At 38.6% G+C, this 17,907-nt stretch overlaps 1 protein-coding gene across 1 annotated transcript in view; it reads right to left on the bottom strand.

Moving 5' to 3' along the window:
- Window positions 1-17,907, bottom strand: part of LOC134678432 (uncharacterized) — a 109,531-nt gene that overhangs the window by 19,296 nt on the left and 72,328 nt on the right. Inside the window, exons 24-30 of the mRNA XM_063537008.1 lie at window positions 17,597-17,715; window positions 16,342-16,441; window positions 13,602-13,671; window positions 7,383-7,496; window positions 7,191-7,307; window positions 6,350-6,465; window positions 516-669 (exon numbers count right to left, since the gene is read on the bottom strand). Of these exons, the coding sequence (XP_063393078.1) occupies window positions 516-669; window positions 6,350-6,465; window positions 7,191-7,307; window positions 7,383-7,496; window positions 13,602-13,671; window positions 16,342-16,441; window positions 17,597-17,715 (790 nt within the window). The remainder of the gene's footprint in view (window positions 1-515; window positions 670-6,349; window positions 6,466-7,190; window positions 7,308-7,382; window positions 7,497-13,601; window positions 13,672-16,341; window positions 16,442-17,596; window positions 17,716-17,907) is intronic.

Raw genomic sequence — 17,907 nt, 5'->3', positions numbered from 1 at the left:
ACGTCTACGCCTCGGCTAGTCTGTGGCCATGAGTAAGCCCATTCATAATAAAAAAAAAAAAAAAAAATTACGGCTGTGTTGTTTTGGTTAAAAATATATTATTGTACTAAGCAGTGAATACTGGTTTAATTTTATTATCATACACAAAGAAAAACTACCTATAGATGGTCCTATCCAGTCCAGAGGCGTAGCGTTAGCTAATCAAGGCGTGGGCGAAGTCGCATCTGCACGGCCCTTTTCTTTCATTGTGTATTCCCATGGTGATAAAGAGGGTTGGCTTCCGCGAGGCCCTAATTAAGTGCGGAGTAGTGCCATACAAGGTCAATGCGGTAAGCGACATTCTCGTGGAATGCCTCACTAGTGAATGCGATGCGGTGCGGCGTTAATCGCACACCGTTAATGTTAGACCAGAGTCAGCACAACCAGCATGGTCATCCACCGCGATGTGGTGCAGCGAGATGTCTCGTACACCGTAAATGTTAGACAGAGACAGCACGATCATTAAACTCATTCACCTTTCCAGGCATATACAGAATTGCGCGAAGTAGTATGCGGCGCGGTGCGGCGGGTTTGAGCGCGGCAGAGCGTCACAGCGTCCGCGCTCGCCACCCGACGTAGCAGCGACCGCTGACATGCCGCGCGAAACGACCAGGGGTCTGACCCGCCAGCCTGTGGACAGGGGAACAGAGGATAACAACATCATTTATATCAACGTCTAAGAAATCTCCCTTCCTCTCTATTTAGTCCCGATCTATCATTTATGTTGGTCAGAAAAAGACAGAACAACCCATACAACCATTTCCAGTCGCCGTTACGACGCGGTGTAGACACATCTTGTGTCGACACCGTCTGTTTCGGTCACAATTCCAGTCGCAGAGTCGTCGCCGTGTCGACACAGTTACCAGAAATGGGGAAGGGTCGACACATGACACAAAGTGACATAAAGTGTGGTCGCCGTGTGCACACATTGTTTCGGGTTTGCGACTACTTTATGCCAAAATCATTCGTTCATTCGTTCATTTTGTTCCTGTCAAATGGAAACTGTCAGATGGAAAAATAGTTAAATAAAAATAAGTGACATTAATACGCCATCTCTAAAACGGATTACAAGACGTAATTATATATTGTTTGCATTTATATTACAATAGGACTTAAATTATTATGGGGAATTAAACTGCTCGAGTGATTTGATAAACTAAGTGTAATATAATCAACGCGCCACCACATTGTTTTAGTTTAGCCGGAAATGAAATTGTTTACTTCTCAGTGCTTGTGTTCATAAATATATTATTTGATGCATTTTTAGTACTTCGATGCGTATACTATACTTAAATAACAGAAATAACGCTTTACATACTACGAAATTTGTTAATTATGATGTATAAATATGGTTTAAGGCTGAGAAATATTGCAGTCACAAAGTAGTCGCAAATGTTTCGACTTTGTGTCGACTCTGTGTAGACACATGACACGCGCTGTCAAAAGTAATAACAAAGTTACTGGATTTGCAAAATGGCTCCTTGTGTTCATTTGTTTTCAGATATTCTCAAAGTGTAAAAATGACGTGGTCAGAGATGGGACTTAATAGATTAACTGTTTATTCGACTAATTAATGGAATAAAAAAAGTTAATCCTCAAATTTTAATCACGATTAGTTTAGTCGACCTAACATAGATTGAAATTGAATTAATCTGAACATTAATCGAATAAATTATCGATTAAATCTCGGTTGGCCATTTTTGTACGTAAAAATAATAGAAATGTCTTGCATGCAGATGGTAGCCAAACACTTTGTCATAAAAGTCGAGATGGGTGTCGATTTATAGCTTTTAGGGAGTGCCGATTTCGAAAATGATGACCATTTTGGAATCCAAAATGGCGGCCATGCACTGTGTCAAAAAAGTCGTCATGGATGTCGTTTTATACGTTTTAGGGGGCCCCAATTTTGAAAATGATGACCATTTTGGAATCCAAAATGGCGGCCATGCACTATGCCATAAAAGTCGTCAGGGGTGTCGTTTTATAGGTTTTAGGAGGCGCAGATTTCAAAAATGATGACCATTTTGGATTCCAAGATGGCGGCCATGCACTATGTCATAAAAGTCGTCATGGATGTCGTTTTATAGGTTTTAGGGGGCCCCGATTTAGAAAATGATGACCATTTTGAAATCCAAAATGGCGGCCATGCACTATGTAATAAAAGTCGTCATGGGTGTCGTTTTATAGGTTTTGGGGGGCGCAGATTTAGAAAATGATGACCATTTTGGATTCCAAAATGGTGGCCATGCACTATGTCATAAAAGTCGTCATGGGTGTCGTTTTATAGGTTTTAAGGGGCGCAGATTTCGAAAACGATGACCAATTTGGATTCCAAGATGGCGGCCATGCACTATGTCATAAAAGTCGTCATGGATGTCGTGTTATAGGTTTTAGGGGGCCCCGCTTTCGAAAATGATGATCATTTTGGAATCCAAAATGGCGGCCATGCACTATGTCATAAAAGTCGTCATGGGTGTCGTTTTATAGGTTTTGGGGGGCGCAGATTTCGAAAACGATAACCATTTTCGATTCCAAAATGGCGGCCATGCACTATGTCATAAAAGTCGTCATGGATGTCGTTTTATGGGTTTTATGGGGCCCCGATTTAGAAAATGATGACCATTTTGAAATCAAAAATGGCGGCCATGCACTATGTCATAAAAGTCGTCATGGGTGTCGTTTTATAGGTTTTGGGGGGCGCAGATTTCGAAAACGATAACCATTTTCGATTCCAAAATGGCGGCCATGCACTATGTCATAAAAGTCGTCATGGATGTCGTTTTATAGGTTTTGGGGGGCGCAGATTTAGAAAATGATGACCATTTTGGATTCCAAAATGGTGGCCATGCACTATGTCATAAAAGTCGTCATGGGTGTCGTTTTATAGGTTTTAGGGGGCGCAGATTTCGAAAACGATGACCATTTTGGATTCCAAAATGGCGGCCATGCACTATGTTATAAAAGTCGTCATGGATGTCGTTTTATAGGTTTTAGGGGGCCCCGCTTTCGAAAATGATGACCATTTTGGAATCCAGAATGGCGGCCATGCACTATGTCATGAAAGTTGTCATGGGTGCCGTTTTATAGGTTTTGGGGGAGATTTCGAAAACGATAACCATTTTCGATTGCAAAATGGCGGCCATGCACTATGTCATAAAAGTCGTCATGGATGTCGTTTTATAGGTTTTAGGGGGCCCCGATTTAGAAAATGATGACCATTTTGAAATCCAAAATGGCGGCCATGCACTGTCATAAAAGTTGTCATGGGTGTCGTTTTATAAGTTTTGGGGGGCGCAGATTTAGACAATGATGACCATTTTGGATTCCAAAATGGTGGCCATGCACTATGTCATAAAAGTCGTCATGGGTGTCGTTTTATAGGTTTTAGGGGGCACAGATTTCGAAAATGATGGCCATTTTGGAATCCAAAATGGCGGCCACGCACTATGTCATAAAAGTTGTCATGGGTGTCGTTTTATAGGTTTTAGGGGGCCCTGATTTCGAAAATGATGACCATTTTGGAATCCAAAATGGCGGTCATGCAGTATGTCATTAAAGTCGTCATGGCTGTCGTTTTATAGGTTTTAGGGAGCGCAGATTTCGAAAATAATAACTATTTTGGAATCGAAGATGGCGGCCATGCACTATGTTAAAAGTCGACATGGATGTCGTTTTGTTGGTCATGGTCATCATTTTCGAAATCTGCTCTTCCTAACACCTATAAATCAACATCTATGACGGCTTATATGACAAAGTGCACGGCAGACCTCTTGGAATCCAAAATGGTCATCATTTTCGAATTCTGCACTCCCTAAAACCTATAAAACGATATCCATGACGACTTTTATGACAAAATACGTAGCGGCCATCTTTTATAACATAGTGCATGGCCGCCATTTTGGAATCCAAAATGGTCATCGTTTTCGAATTCTGCACTCCCTAAAACCTATAAATCGACATCCGTGACGACGCAAGTTATCTTTATTTTCAGATCTAACAAATTGCTACAGAATACAAAGGACAAAAAAAGAAGCGAGGAGGTAATGAAACAAGCAAAAATGCAGATGATTCCTCGACGCAATTGGATGCTTCTTAAATTGTGTCCAGATTTTTTTGTCATAAAAGTTTTTATTTTTCACGTATTACTCTCACAAGTTCCGTGACATTTCGACCTTGTAATTTTTTAAGTAAATGTTTTTGTTTATCTGTGAGGATCTCACTAGAATAATATAATCAAGGTATGTTTATATTTGATAATTGAAATAGTAACGCAAAAAAAATTATATTTGTGTCTTATATTCCTGCCGAAGACTTTTATTTTTCCTTTTCCTTCTACACAAGTTTGGTCAAGTAATAAGAATTTAGGGCTCTCAATTTTATTTTGACTTCTACAACAGTAAAGCTACGAGGCCATGTTTGGTATCGTTTTCGTATAAATTCGCAGTACCAAATTTAGTTATGGTATCACATTGACACCATTCCAAAGTAAAAACATATAAACTTACTTTCTTTTAAACTCCTCTTCACGCTTAAACTGCTGAACAGTTTTAATTTAAATTTAGTACACATATATTTTGAGTCCCGAGACAGGACATAATAAGTTATCTCAAAAATCATCCTTCAAAGGTGTGAAATGAGGTGTAGGGGGGAATTCAGAATTGACTTCTTGAAGTTAATACTGTTTAAGTTTAGGTTTGAAGTCATGTTTTTTTTTTATCATTTTTAACTAAATCAAAGATGTAGACCATCCCAAATTTATATAAATCGGTTCAGCGGTTATTGATTTCCCGTACAAATTTCCACGCCACTTTTCACACCTTCAAAAGATGATTTTGGTTATAAGATCTATCCTATGTCCTGTTCCGGGACGCAAACTATTTCTATACCAAATTTCAACGAAATCGGTTCAGCGGTTAAGCGTCAAGAGGAGTTTAAAAAAAACCGACCAAGTGCGAGTTGGACTCGCGTATTAAGGGTTCCGTACATTAAGTCCGACTCGCGCTTGACTGCACATTTCTAATAGGTTTTCCTGTCATCTATAGGTAAAGAACTATTTGGTGTATTCAGACAGACAGACATACAGACGCACGAGTGATCCTATAAGGATTCCGTTTTTTGCTTTTGAGGTACGGAACCCTAAAAAGATTTTTTTAATTTTGTGGAATGGTTTCAATGTGATACCTTAAATGGATTCAGCAACCCAGATTTATACGAAAACGATACCATACACGGCCTAGCACCTTCACTGATGTAGATATATCAAGATAAAATTGAGAGCCCTAAATAAACTTTCAAGAGCGGATAACTCAAAAACTATTCAACATATCGAAAAAATTGACTAAATAAACTTGTAACAAATTAAATTAACTTTCATTTTGTATAAGTGGCCATGTCGCTAAGATGCATAGTTTCCGAGATATAATCGAAAAACCGGAAAATGGGACATTCAAAGCCCCCTCGCTTCCCCCCGCTCAAGGGCTACGGCCGGGGACTTTTGATATGTTCACCTCCTAACTTGTCCAAACCAAGTTACAGAGTCAAAAATTGTGTTCCGAGCATTTCCCTCTACAACTTTTTTGAGCATTCGTTGGCTGACCTAAGTAGCTTATTGCATTTCTTTAAAAACTTTTCTGTAAAAGGTTGACGGATGTTGGGTGTTTATATGGTTTTGGTCGATTATTATCATTTGCATCGCCCATGATGACTTACTAGAATTACTTACGAGCACACGAGACACTAATAGTAGTTTGACAAACCTTGGTTTTCAAGAGGTATTTTATATTGACATTTGCTGTCACAAATTTGCTGTCAGATTTAGTCGCAAACCGCACGCAAAGTGCACACAAATGTGTCGACACCTTGTTACGGAAAAGTGTACACACGGCGACGACACTTTGTTTCGAAACAATTCTAGACACATTGTGTGGACTCTGTTACGACACTTACGACACATCTGACATTTAGTTACCACTTTGATGATTCTGCGACTGGAATGGTTATATGGGAAACACATAGCGGTCAAACTTCTCACACACGTTTTTGCGTTGGGGGAAATAAGGTATTTGAATAAGAAAGCTTGCCTGTAGATAGTTTTTATGAAAGGTACACACTCGGAAATACTGCACATAGATCTGGAATCTAGACTTAGGTTCTGAATGACTGTATCTGAATAAAGAGCAAATGCGGGTAGCTCTTAAGCCAAAGTGATGTTTTGAAAGCTCTTGTTCTTGAGTAGATAAAAGGTTCCCGATGGGTCGAAATGTATCCGCTAGGGGCTCCGAATAATAAGATGTTTTTAAACATATCTCACCTGTTTTCTCGCCTCTTGCTGCGCCAGCACATCCGTCCCCTGGTCCAAAGCGAGCCGCATCTCTGCGCGGGGGCTGAGTCGCTCCTCCGGTTGAGGGTCCGGCGCACGCTCCGATACTGCGAAAAAGTTGTTTTATAAAATACTACTGCCGGCCTAGCGAAGGTTACAATCGCTATAGCTTCGACAACGAAAAGCATTGTCTCTCTATCACTCTTCCATATTAGTGTGACAGTGACAAATGCGTTTGGATCGCTACGAAGCGTAAGCGATTGGCATCTTGGCTACGCGGCTTGAGCTGTCGTTGAACACCACTCACATATGCTTCTGCCAACCATAGAGCTTGGTATACAATATGAATTGTAAGAAGAGCGTGATTGCTTAGATCGCGTCGAATACAACTCGCATACACTTGTATTACTGTTGGGATAACCTGTACTTTGGTGAGGAATATTGTGGATCTGCTGTTGTTTATGCCACTATTATTACCTCGAGATCGATTGAGGGTGGTGACCAGTGTCATAACAGTTCATGAACCACTTTACAAGCATAATTTTTATTCATGAGATACAGACAGACCCGAGAGGTTGCATGGAGACTTTAAGACACAGTCTCTCATGTGGTGCTGGAATGCAGCAGAGTGGCTCCGCTCCGTACAGGGCAAAACATCTCGGATCTATGCGGAACTCCCCAAGATCCTACTTAAATCACAGAGTGTGATAGGATTCCTTGAGGAATTGGGCTGGTTGAACTAATCTACCCCCCACCCCCTTCATGCAAAATAGGCGTCAGTTGTCGAGTTGCGAAAATCTGCGGTGATATACAGTCATATAATACAATTTACCTGGAGATTGGTGCGGTATATTGTGGATGGCGGTGCGCTCGAGAGTGGAGGGCGTGCTTGCTGAGCTGGCTGAGCCCCGGCGTCCAGCAGCGGCACGCTCCGCATACTCTCTTGAAGCTGGAACATTGAATCATTGATATGGGATCTTGGCACCCTTTCCACAGTCTCCAGGATTTTAAATATCTTTCTTACCAGATTGTAAGAGCGGTAAGGGCGCCTCGTTGGTGGGCGTCCGATCTGGGCTCAGATCGGCCGCGCCGGCACCTCGGCCCCCGCCAGCCCGCGCGCCACACCCGCCCCCTGCTTCTGTTGAAAAATCTACCTTAAGTGCTCTCACTTGGAGTAGGCATAGCTTTTGTCTTTTTCCTCCATACCTCTCGGTCGTTCGTCATTTCATCACTCACTCAATCACTCAAAATTTAATTAGGGGTTTGTGTAATTATCATGTATTAATGACTAGCATTCGAGTCTGCTAGCTTCGTAAGGCCCACCATACTTCTCCTACTCTTAACTCGAACCTTGTTGTAACATAAGTAAACTGAGATTAAATGCGTTTAAAAAGCAATGAAACATAAGAAATGCTACTTTATTTGATTCAGGTAAGGTTCTTATTAGTTTGCAACGAAAACGTACAATTACCACACGGGATTGTTATGTCATTTAGAGTTCTTGCTAAATTGGAAATTCTATAGGGTAAATATTGAACAACCAATTTAGCTAGGACCCTAAATGGAGCCACAATCGCGGAGCGTGATGGTACTTATGTATTTTTAAGTACATTGAGCCTTATGAAGCCAAAGCTTGAAGACTTGACTAATCCATATTATAAATATTATTTAAAAAAATATGATTTTTCAAATTCAAATTTCAAATTTTTCTGTTCCGAAAGTGTTTTTTCAAAGTGATAATCGCCCAGTGGGTTATCTATATAATTTTCTAACATATCAAGTCCGTTCTCTTTGTGTTTCTATTCGGTGTATCGTGTAGTGTTGTGCAACTATAGTCCATGCCTGTTTAATGACTACGGATAAGGTAGTGCGTTTTTACATTGTCTTGACCAATCACTTGCTCGATAGTATGTGAACTATATTGCTTGGGTAATAATTATAATAAAAGTGACATTTGGTAATAAAAGCAAGTGAGTGGCAGGTGAATTTTGGATAGGGAGTATTGCAGACCTTACTTTAAAAATCGCGAGGATTAACTGTGATGAAAATTTTTGAAAGGAAAAGGCCACACCAATCGATCATCGATTAAGTAATTATGTATTTTCGAGTAATTGGCTCGATAATTTATGTTGACACATCGAATTATGTGTTATTTATCCTCATTGATAATAAGTTATGCTTTGAATACATGTATATGAAACCCCTTTCAGGTACTTTAGTTGGTTTTCATAAGGCTCAAAAATATGTATGTACTTATAATAAAATTTGTATATTGTAGAATAAAAAAACAAATCAAAATAACATCTTAACTACCGAATTTACAGTACAGGGGTTCCCAACTTTTTTTTACTAACCCTGTCCCTCTGTGATGTAATTTATTTTTCGTAAGCCTTATTTTTTTAAAGATGAAAATGAATAAGTATTCTCTGGCCTTATTTTTGAGTTACGGGGCACGCCCCACAGCTTGGAAACTCCTGTAATATTTATATTTGACATATGACATGCACTGTGCTGTCGAAGTGTCTCACCTCTCTGTCAAGATGTCCATTTTGCTGCCAACATGTATGTCAATGTTAATATGTAGGTATGTGTTTACACCACCAAGTGTTTTCAATTATTAATAAAAATTTTGATGTAATAAATTTTAAGTCTACTTTATTTATGCAGTAGACTAAAATGACATTTTATAGTATGAACATAAAAGAACATTTCATACTATGAAATGTCATTTTAGTCTACCGAATAAAAAAATAGTGCTACCCATATTTATGGACAAAGAATTATTAAATTAAGACGCTTATAGGAAATGTAAAATAGTATAGCCATAGTTTTGACAGCTAAAGTAGATGGTATCAATTGGTGTCGCAGGAGAGTTGAAGTGAATCAATATCAGCTACTAATGTGCCGTCGGAAATTTTCTAAATTTGCGAAATTTTCACATGGTAAAAGTTCGGAAACTTTTTATATTTTTATGGGAATCCAAATTTTCCATTTTTGAAATGAAAGTTTCCTTTGTTTCCTATGAAAGATTCCTGAAACTTTCGGGAACTTTTTGGAAACTTTCTAGCACATCTTGTATACCTACTAATTGCAAGAAAGATAGTGAATTATCGAACGAGTGATGTGATTATGTGCACGATATTTATTTAATTACAATAATTACCTGGATGAAACTTTTTGGTTATACTCGTGTATGGCTCTTGGACTTGCTACGGGTACGAAAAATACTAATTTCAGTATCCCGCTGTCATCACATGACGTGTTATTGTTGTTGTTGTGATATGACTTTAGTGCCAATGGATATACTGCCCAACGATAAAACGACAAACGATAAAGTTTGACAAACCAGAAGGGCTAAGATGGCCGGCTCTTTATCATTTGTCACCATGTCAGTCACGTTCTAACAAGTATGTAAGTGCAAAAGTGACGCATGACATTACAGGTGAAAAAAACGCGACCATGATACCGCTGCAGAAGGGCTAAGATGGCCGACTCTTTATCATTTGTCACCATGTCTGTCACGCTCTAACCAGTATGTGAGTGCGAAAGTGACGCATTACATAATAAAAACGCGACCATGATATCTATGCGTTAATTATTAAAGTAAGAACGCTAAGCATGAAAAATTTCGTTCCTATGTACATTGATGCGCCTAGTTCATAATCTCTATCGCGCATAATTATACTGCTATCCCACCCATGATGCGCTGGGTCGATGACACTGTGCGGGCGAGACACCAATGTAATTATGCGCGTGCAATAGAGATAGGAACAGGTGGGTGAATGTACGGATTTCTTCGTGCATAGCGACCTTACTTTACAGTGAACGCATATATTTAGTATGGAAACCGCCTTTAGGAACATTACCGTTCAAATTCTCGGGCCAAATTAGCACACATACAAAATTACGCCTACATTTAAATAAGACGACGCGTTTACAGAGCCTGTAATCAAAGCTGGTAAACAAAATAATAGTCATCTTTATTACACTAATGGTACATAGCTAAGTGTAGATGAAATGCATATAATGTCAATAACTACCAATCAGCGACATTAATCCGCTAATAACCTTCTTGCTGTACGTACTGGCCGCTGAGAGTTTGCGGTTCATATTTGATTAGAATATGACTTGGACAGGGATTGGTTTATGCCATACATTGAAGAACCAGTCAAATAATTCACGTATAATAATTTAATGCAGATTAAAAGATAACTAGTTAAAATGTTGTTATGAAATGACAGACTAACTCAACATAAGTAAATATATCATTGTTGTATAAATGTATTCCGCTATAATAAGTATTTTGTATATTTTATTATAAATTTGTATGGCAGTGCGAAGTCACGTTCAGGTATAGTCTGTCCGTTTTTCTAAGATCAAGTACGCCATTGTAAATGTATGGTAAACTTGATCTTAGAAGTCGGACTGGCTATGCAGCCTGCAAAATTGGGTCAAAAATGGCTTGAGAGAGAACCGACATATATGTGATGGTAGAGGGTGGATTCGAATGATCAATATTTTCAGATAATGTGTGTATTTGTTAAATTAATTCAGTGGAAGTGTATCTACATATAGGAGACCGGGTATGATTATCTCACGAGTTATATCTCATGAATAGAACAATTCTAGATATCTTTCCAGGCATCCACTTAATTTCATGTCTCTCTAATTGGACAGCTTTTTTCCATAGTTCTCTGCGAATAGCATCTTGTGGGAGTTGTGGGAATCTGAATGGAAGGTAATTTAAAATGATAATATCAAATTTTATTATGAATTTGAAAGAATGAGGTAGTTTTTTTACAGCTCCGTCTCATGAAATAAAAAAGGAAAATACAAATCTGTAAGAAAGAATTCATTACCTACTACATTTATAATTATGTATATAGAAAATACCTAAACCAAGCACAAGTTAATAAAATAGTCTACTTCATTTGGCATAACACCATCCCTATTATCCTTGCAATTTAAAAAGTCGTATGTTGTTATGAAAGTCGTATGCAGTTGTTACGTTTTAGCTTAGCACGGTAGTATTGAAAACAAATCGTCATGTTTATTCCAAATTTTACTGAAGTTATCTGTTTACTACAAGTGAAAAGTGATTCCACTATCCTTGGTATGAACTAAAATAACTTCTGCACCACTTCACGACACATGAAGACATTTTTAATTACAAAAAAACGTTGTTTTATAAATCAATTTAGCCATCCGTCACTGACTGTCATCTCGGACGAACTGAAGTTGCGAATCGAATAGTTTGTAAGCACCGCCTACAATCGAATAGTTTACGTTGGGTCATAACTGAGCGGACAGAATACTTCCATGTATATCAGTTCGCTGTTACTTTACCATAAAACGTGTGGCGCCGTAGAGCGCTACCAAACAACTTTGGTACAACTATGGCTACAATATTGTGCACTTCTTCACGCGTCTTAATATATCTTTGGCGAAATACGATATATGTACTTACAGATGTAGTGCATAAGAGTTTTTTATCGTATTTTCTCGGAAACGTTCGTATTTGTCATGCTACTTTAATTAACCTCAGTACTTTTTGTACCGAGACTGACTGAAATAGGAAGACACGTTCGTAGGTTCACGAGTTCGTACGTTTCCGTGAAAATACGATGGAAAATAATTATGCATTACATCTGTTAGGTATATATTATCATAAGTGATTTAAACGTTTGTGGTGATGTAACTTGTGTATTGTGTTTAACATTATTTGTAATAAAAATATGGACTTGGAAATTAAAATATCAAATTGTATAAACATAATTTTTCAAAGGGTTCACAGGGTAAAATATAATGTTTTATTTAAATCTAAATGGAGCTCTTTTTTATTTTTTTGTTTTTATTTCCTTAATATTGAACACAATAAGTAGTATACTCGTATTAAGCAAAGTATGTATGTATATGTTATTTTTACCTAAATACTTTTAATTGGCTACATGAATTAGTGTTATATATACAGATATTGTATGATTATGAACTTATGTGTCAATGTAAAATACAAAAACTATATTCAATTACTGATTGTGCATATAAAATACACTTGAAACCATTGAAAACGATAACATTTATATACATCTTTGTAGGGTAGGGCGAGATTAAGGAAACGCAAGCAATAATGCCCTTAAAACTCTTAGGCTGCGTTTCCACCAGAGATGTGTGAGAATGCGTAGCGAAGGATGTGTTTATTAGGAAACAACAGAATATACCAACTAGAGCTGCGCTGAGCGAGGATAGGTAAATGTTTCTATTAGTTCTTAACAAACATCACTCGCTACGCATCTTCGCACATCTCTGGTGGAAACGCAGCCTTACTCCTAGGCCAAAAACCTGCCCTAACCTACTTAATACGACATCAAAAGTCTACTTTCTGTAATATATGTATACTGGGAATCTACATTACCATTTTAAAGGGATACTTAGGGTATGAACAATTGAACATAAACTAAAATCTATTATTTGTGTCCACATTTGCTGTTAATATACATATTTGTGACTTTCCAATAGAGAAGGGTCCTTATGCTCCATGTTTATAAGGACCCTTTTGTGATGGAGAGGCCCTAGTGCACGTGAAGAATAAGGTCCCTTCTTATGGAAAGACACATTGGACCGAAAGCAAAAGTCTTTGTTTCAAGAAATTATAGACCTTGGTTACCTAGTTTTAAAGCTTAAATGCCAGTACAACTAAACTCAAAATTAGTAGATAAGTTTCGGAATAAGAATAATGCTTTCGGAGAAGACTTTTTGTGAAAATTGTGTAGAGTAGGACCAAGCTAAATATGCATGGCTTATAATGACATTTCCTCACTTTGTTCTGTTCATGTTGGTGCAAAGTTAGCTTAGCCAGACTCTACGCGGTTATCACACTGATACAAATCCACACACCGCTTCACGTGTGAGCTAGACAGCACTATACATGTGTGACAGGGAGTCACTTCTGTACGGATCGAACGAAGACCCCACTTAATTCGCCCAGCTCAACGGTAGCTAATGGACCTCTGTCATTGGCTTTCGCAAACCCCGACACCGTATAGTGTCATTCTATGGAACTTGCTAACTATGTAAACAAAAGTCACTAGTAAATTCATCATTCAGAGACAATTTCAATATGGCGGTTTGTTTACGTAGTTAGCAAGTTCCATAGAAGGACACTATAGCGATATCCCGGTTGTGCTGAGCGGTGTGCGGTCGCCATGTGAAGACCGCCACAGTAATAAAGGAACAGTAAACTCACCTGACTCTAAAGCAGAGGGCGGCCGGCGCGCGTCGGAGCAGCCGTCAGCAGCGAGCCCACGCGCGCTGCCCTGCGGCAATGGCCGCGTCAGCGGAACATTCACAATGTGAGACATCGCCTAGCTACCCACTAGCCAATTAGATGGATTGGGACCCTTGCACGCTGATATACTGTGCTCATTAGGACCGGCGTTAGATGCGAGATTTTAGTTAGGGCTTGGTGCCTTAGATAATGTAGCGGAGCGGACCGGTGTTAGATGCTGGGGTTTTGGTCTCAAATTATCAGGGTGTGAATTAGATGCAAGATTTTTGGCCTCAAATTATATATTATAGCCTATTGAGCTCTTCAAATAAGGGGTAGTTGCTTGCATTAATAAGGATCGGCTGGTTTTTTGTACGAAAAAGTTTGTTACCTTGAGAGTCGTAGTGATAAACTTAATAAAGTATGAAATTTTCGGATCTTTTTTAGATATTGAGAATTTTTTCCTTATATATATTACTACGATACGGAATAAGAATTTTTCAAACCTTGTCAAGACACTACCCTAATTGTTGTTATCAGAAAGTTTATGGTCTAAAGTGGAAATATTATTTATTAATCTGGTATTCGGCTTACTTCTGTTTTTAAATATAATGTATTTAATTACATCTAACACCGGTTTTGCCGAAAAGAAATTACGAAATATAAAAGGTCGGTTAGATAAGAGAGACCAAATTTAATTAGTTTAAATACTCGTGATAATTAAAGGACTCGACACGGGACTTAAAAAGACCCGGAAGGTTTTCTTCACTCGCGAGTTGAGTTCTTGAAGTTTAGGCTCATAAGACTCGAGTTCCTACAAACACTAACTGTCCTTCTTATCCGACCTTACTAAACTGATAGTCCGGCACTCTGCCCCAATTTGATCAGTTGCTAGCTAACCCCTCAACTATACATGTATAAGGTAATCTAGTAATTTGAACAGCAATGGAACATGCACAACGCATGCACCATTCCAGTCATGCTATTTATGGGGCATGTAACAATACGTGTATGTACTAAATTACCATGTTTCAAAATGATTTACTCTCAAAGCAAGTACTTAATGCGTATATTGAGATGTGTGCGCTCGCGAGGGACAAAAAGTAAGCAATGCGACGAAATTAAAAAGACGATTATAATTCCTTCAATATACCAAAAAGAACGTTACGTAATTTAGTCGGGTTCACTCTTGCCCACCAAGCATTGGTGTACGTCTACCGTTTTGATGGCACTTTTTAGAAGTAGGCAGAAATGAGACTACGACATATATTAACAGCGTATTCTCTGCTACTCCTACTGCTTTCAGTAGTCCATAAGATCATCTCGTTTGGTCAAATCACCCCTCCCCCGTTTCACCTCCGTAATATTGTTTTTCTGAGATTTTAAATAGATAATATTAAATACAAGCCCGGATCGCACCGTTCAAAATTGACTTCTTGGCAGAGAATTCCATAAAATATACTGTGTTTAGACTAATTTGTTCTTCTACATGTAGTAGGCGACAGATATAAAACCAACCAAATTAATATAAAAAATGATTTTCGCTCTTAGCTACTGGGGGCCGATTTTTGAATTTCGACCACTCGATTTCGTGTATTTCGTTAAATAATATCTCCACTACTAGACATTTAAATTCTATTAATAGAATTGAAATCCAGTGGTCAATACCAATAGATTCCAAATTTCTATCGCTCGTATTTCAAAAATTAGCATATAGCCGTTTTCCACCGATATTCGAGTGATGAAATCGAGCGATAAAAATTCAAAAATCAGTCTCCTGATAAAACAACATTTTCGATGGATTTTTATTTCTGTACATAGAACATCATCATACCTACATCTTTACACATTACGCGCGTCCTTGACCCCTATTCGACAAGCGACGTTTGACGTATCGTGTTGATCTCCCGTTGATGTGGGAAAAATCATAAGTTCTCGAATACGTACAATGTCAAAATTTGACATTAACAATCCACAGTTAGGGTGACAAGCAAACCAAACCGAACCACCCTTAGTTTAGAGTTGGAGTTTTGGTTGTACCAAATGATATTATCCACCGTTGATGGAATCAACACTCAGTATGCATTAAAGTCAACTGTTGATTTGACGTGGATGCGAAATCTGACAGTTGTACATGTCGAATTTGGCCCCTTATCATCCGTCCATCCTTCAATTCTTTTCATTTTGAAACATGGTCTAGGTTCATCAATTAATATTATTAATAAATAGAGGTACTTAAGGTATACGGGGAATTTCTCGGGCTTGTTACGAGCTTAATATAGAGTTCAGCAGACGATTAGATTTTTAATCTTACTGTTTTAGTTTATTAATTCAGCGAGGCTCTAGGGAGTCTAGGGTACAAGTCCATAACAATTTTAGGTACTTATTTTCACCTGGGCTGCGATAGACTTGTACCCCTTTCCACTAGAGCCACACAACTTTTGTTTGAGAATCTTTGTATGACCCGATATTTAAGTGTTTAACTACTCGAAATTAAACTTTCGTGAGACATATTTTAAACGGTACTCACTTGTATTTTGAGTCGCTATTGGCGACATGTTTCGGGCCCGTCGAGAGTCCTTCCTCGGGCTCGAGTGAGTGCGGTCAGAGCGCAGCCGCCGCGAGCACGAGCGCCTGAGGAAGGACCCCCGACGGGCCCAAAACATATCGCCATTAGCGACTAAAAATACAAGTGTGTCTTAACTACTAAGATATTCACCTGGTCTTCCGAATTGGTGGGCGTCTGTTTGTTGTCTTCGCTGCCACTGTCCGAGCATTCCTCTTCCATCAGGGGTTCCAGTCTTCTCCTAAAAATATCCCTAAGTTACGTTTCAAGGTTAGTATCTTGTGTAAAATTTTGTTCATCTGCCAATCGGGAGTGAGTATTAAAGTAGGTACCTAAAGCAACATTAATGGGTCTTCCAGTACTACGAGTTGTTTAATACCCATAAATATACATTTTCTCTGTACTTTATATTTTTTAATACACCGCCTTTTTTTATAAAACGTTTTTAAAGCTGTCGCCGCTGTCGGTCTATCGCTTCCACACTATTGCATTGGATACCAGAAGGTGACAAAAGTTCCTTAAGTATAACTGATATAACTATTGTCACTTTCTGGTGTTCAATACTTAATTAGATTAACTTTTCAGGAAAAAAAAAAGGACAGTAGCAGTACTGTAAGACTTATCTCTTAATGGATATGCTAATTAAACACAAAAGTGGGCATGCAGCTATAGTGTTTCAAAAAGCGTGATTTAAGGTGGGGACAAGAATACGGACAAAGGTAAAAATTTATACAAGTTCACGCCTAGCGAATAATAGTTTTCATCGTCATCACCTTATTACATAAAATAACTATAACTAAATCTAACTAAAAAAATAAAAATCCCTAAAACATACTTTCTAAGCCTTGGCCTCTCTGACTCTTTGTCTATGTCATGGCAAATCAGATTGTGATAATTTAATGAAATGTCATTTTAGAATTTATCACTATGATATTGTTAGACTTTTTAATGACATGATCAAGCCACCTTTTTATTAAAATGATTTCCACATCATGAAATTATCATTTCTAATAGTTTCCAATAGCTAGCGCGGGTGCCATATTGTAGGTAAAATCCTTCACACGCGTCCGCGCCAGTTAACTCCCAGTTAACGTTGCTCATCACTTCATCACTATAGCTCACCCAATCCGTGCAACTGCGCTAGCTAGCGGACGCTCTCAGATCTGGTCAAGACATCTATACAGTATGTGTCTGACCATGGGGCTTTAATTCCAGGGCTTGATTTTACTCTCTAAACTGAGCTACTTTTATTATGGCACCAACCCTGAAATCCCGAATTTTTTTTTTACTTTTTCATACAATAATAAAAGTAGCTCAGTTTAGCGAGTAGAATCGAGCCCTGAATTTAAAGCCCCATGGTCAGTAACGCCCTGTATGTATTAAGAATGAAGAAAAGTTATATATTTACCTAGGTAACAGTGGCCTCAGCGTCGTGGGTCCAGTGATGGTGGGCGCCATGAGGAGCTCGTCCATCATCAGCTCCGTGTCGTCGTCACCGGCGTACGATGATGAGGACTTCGTGGGCGACTGTGAAAGTGAAGGGCTTTCTGTTCAAAAGGCTTATGTGCCACTGTTAGAGAAGTGGAAGGTTATTATACAGTCTACCGTCGTTTTTGTTTAGAAAAGTAGTAGAGTTAGACTAAGAAAAGTTTGCAACGATTTTGATAGCACGCGCAGTGCAAGTGTTATTTATACGTCATAATTTCATAGAAGTTTGAC

The sequence above is a fragment of the Cydia fagiglandana genome, chromosome Z (genome assembly GCF_963556715.1).
Source record: "Cydia fagiglandana chromosome Z, ilCydFagi1.1, whole genome shotgun sequence".
In the NCBI taxonomy this organism is placed as follows: Eukaryota; Metazoa; Arthropoda; class Insecta; order Lepidoptera; family Tortricidae; genus Cydia; species Cydia fagiglandana.
The sequence above is the reverse complement of the archived record's forward strand: the minus strand, read 5'-3'. Positions and strand labels throughout refer to the sequence as shown.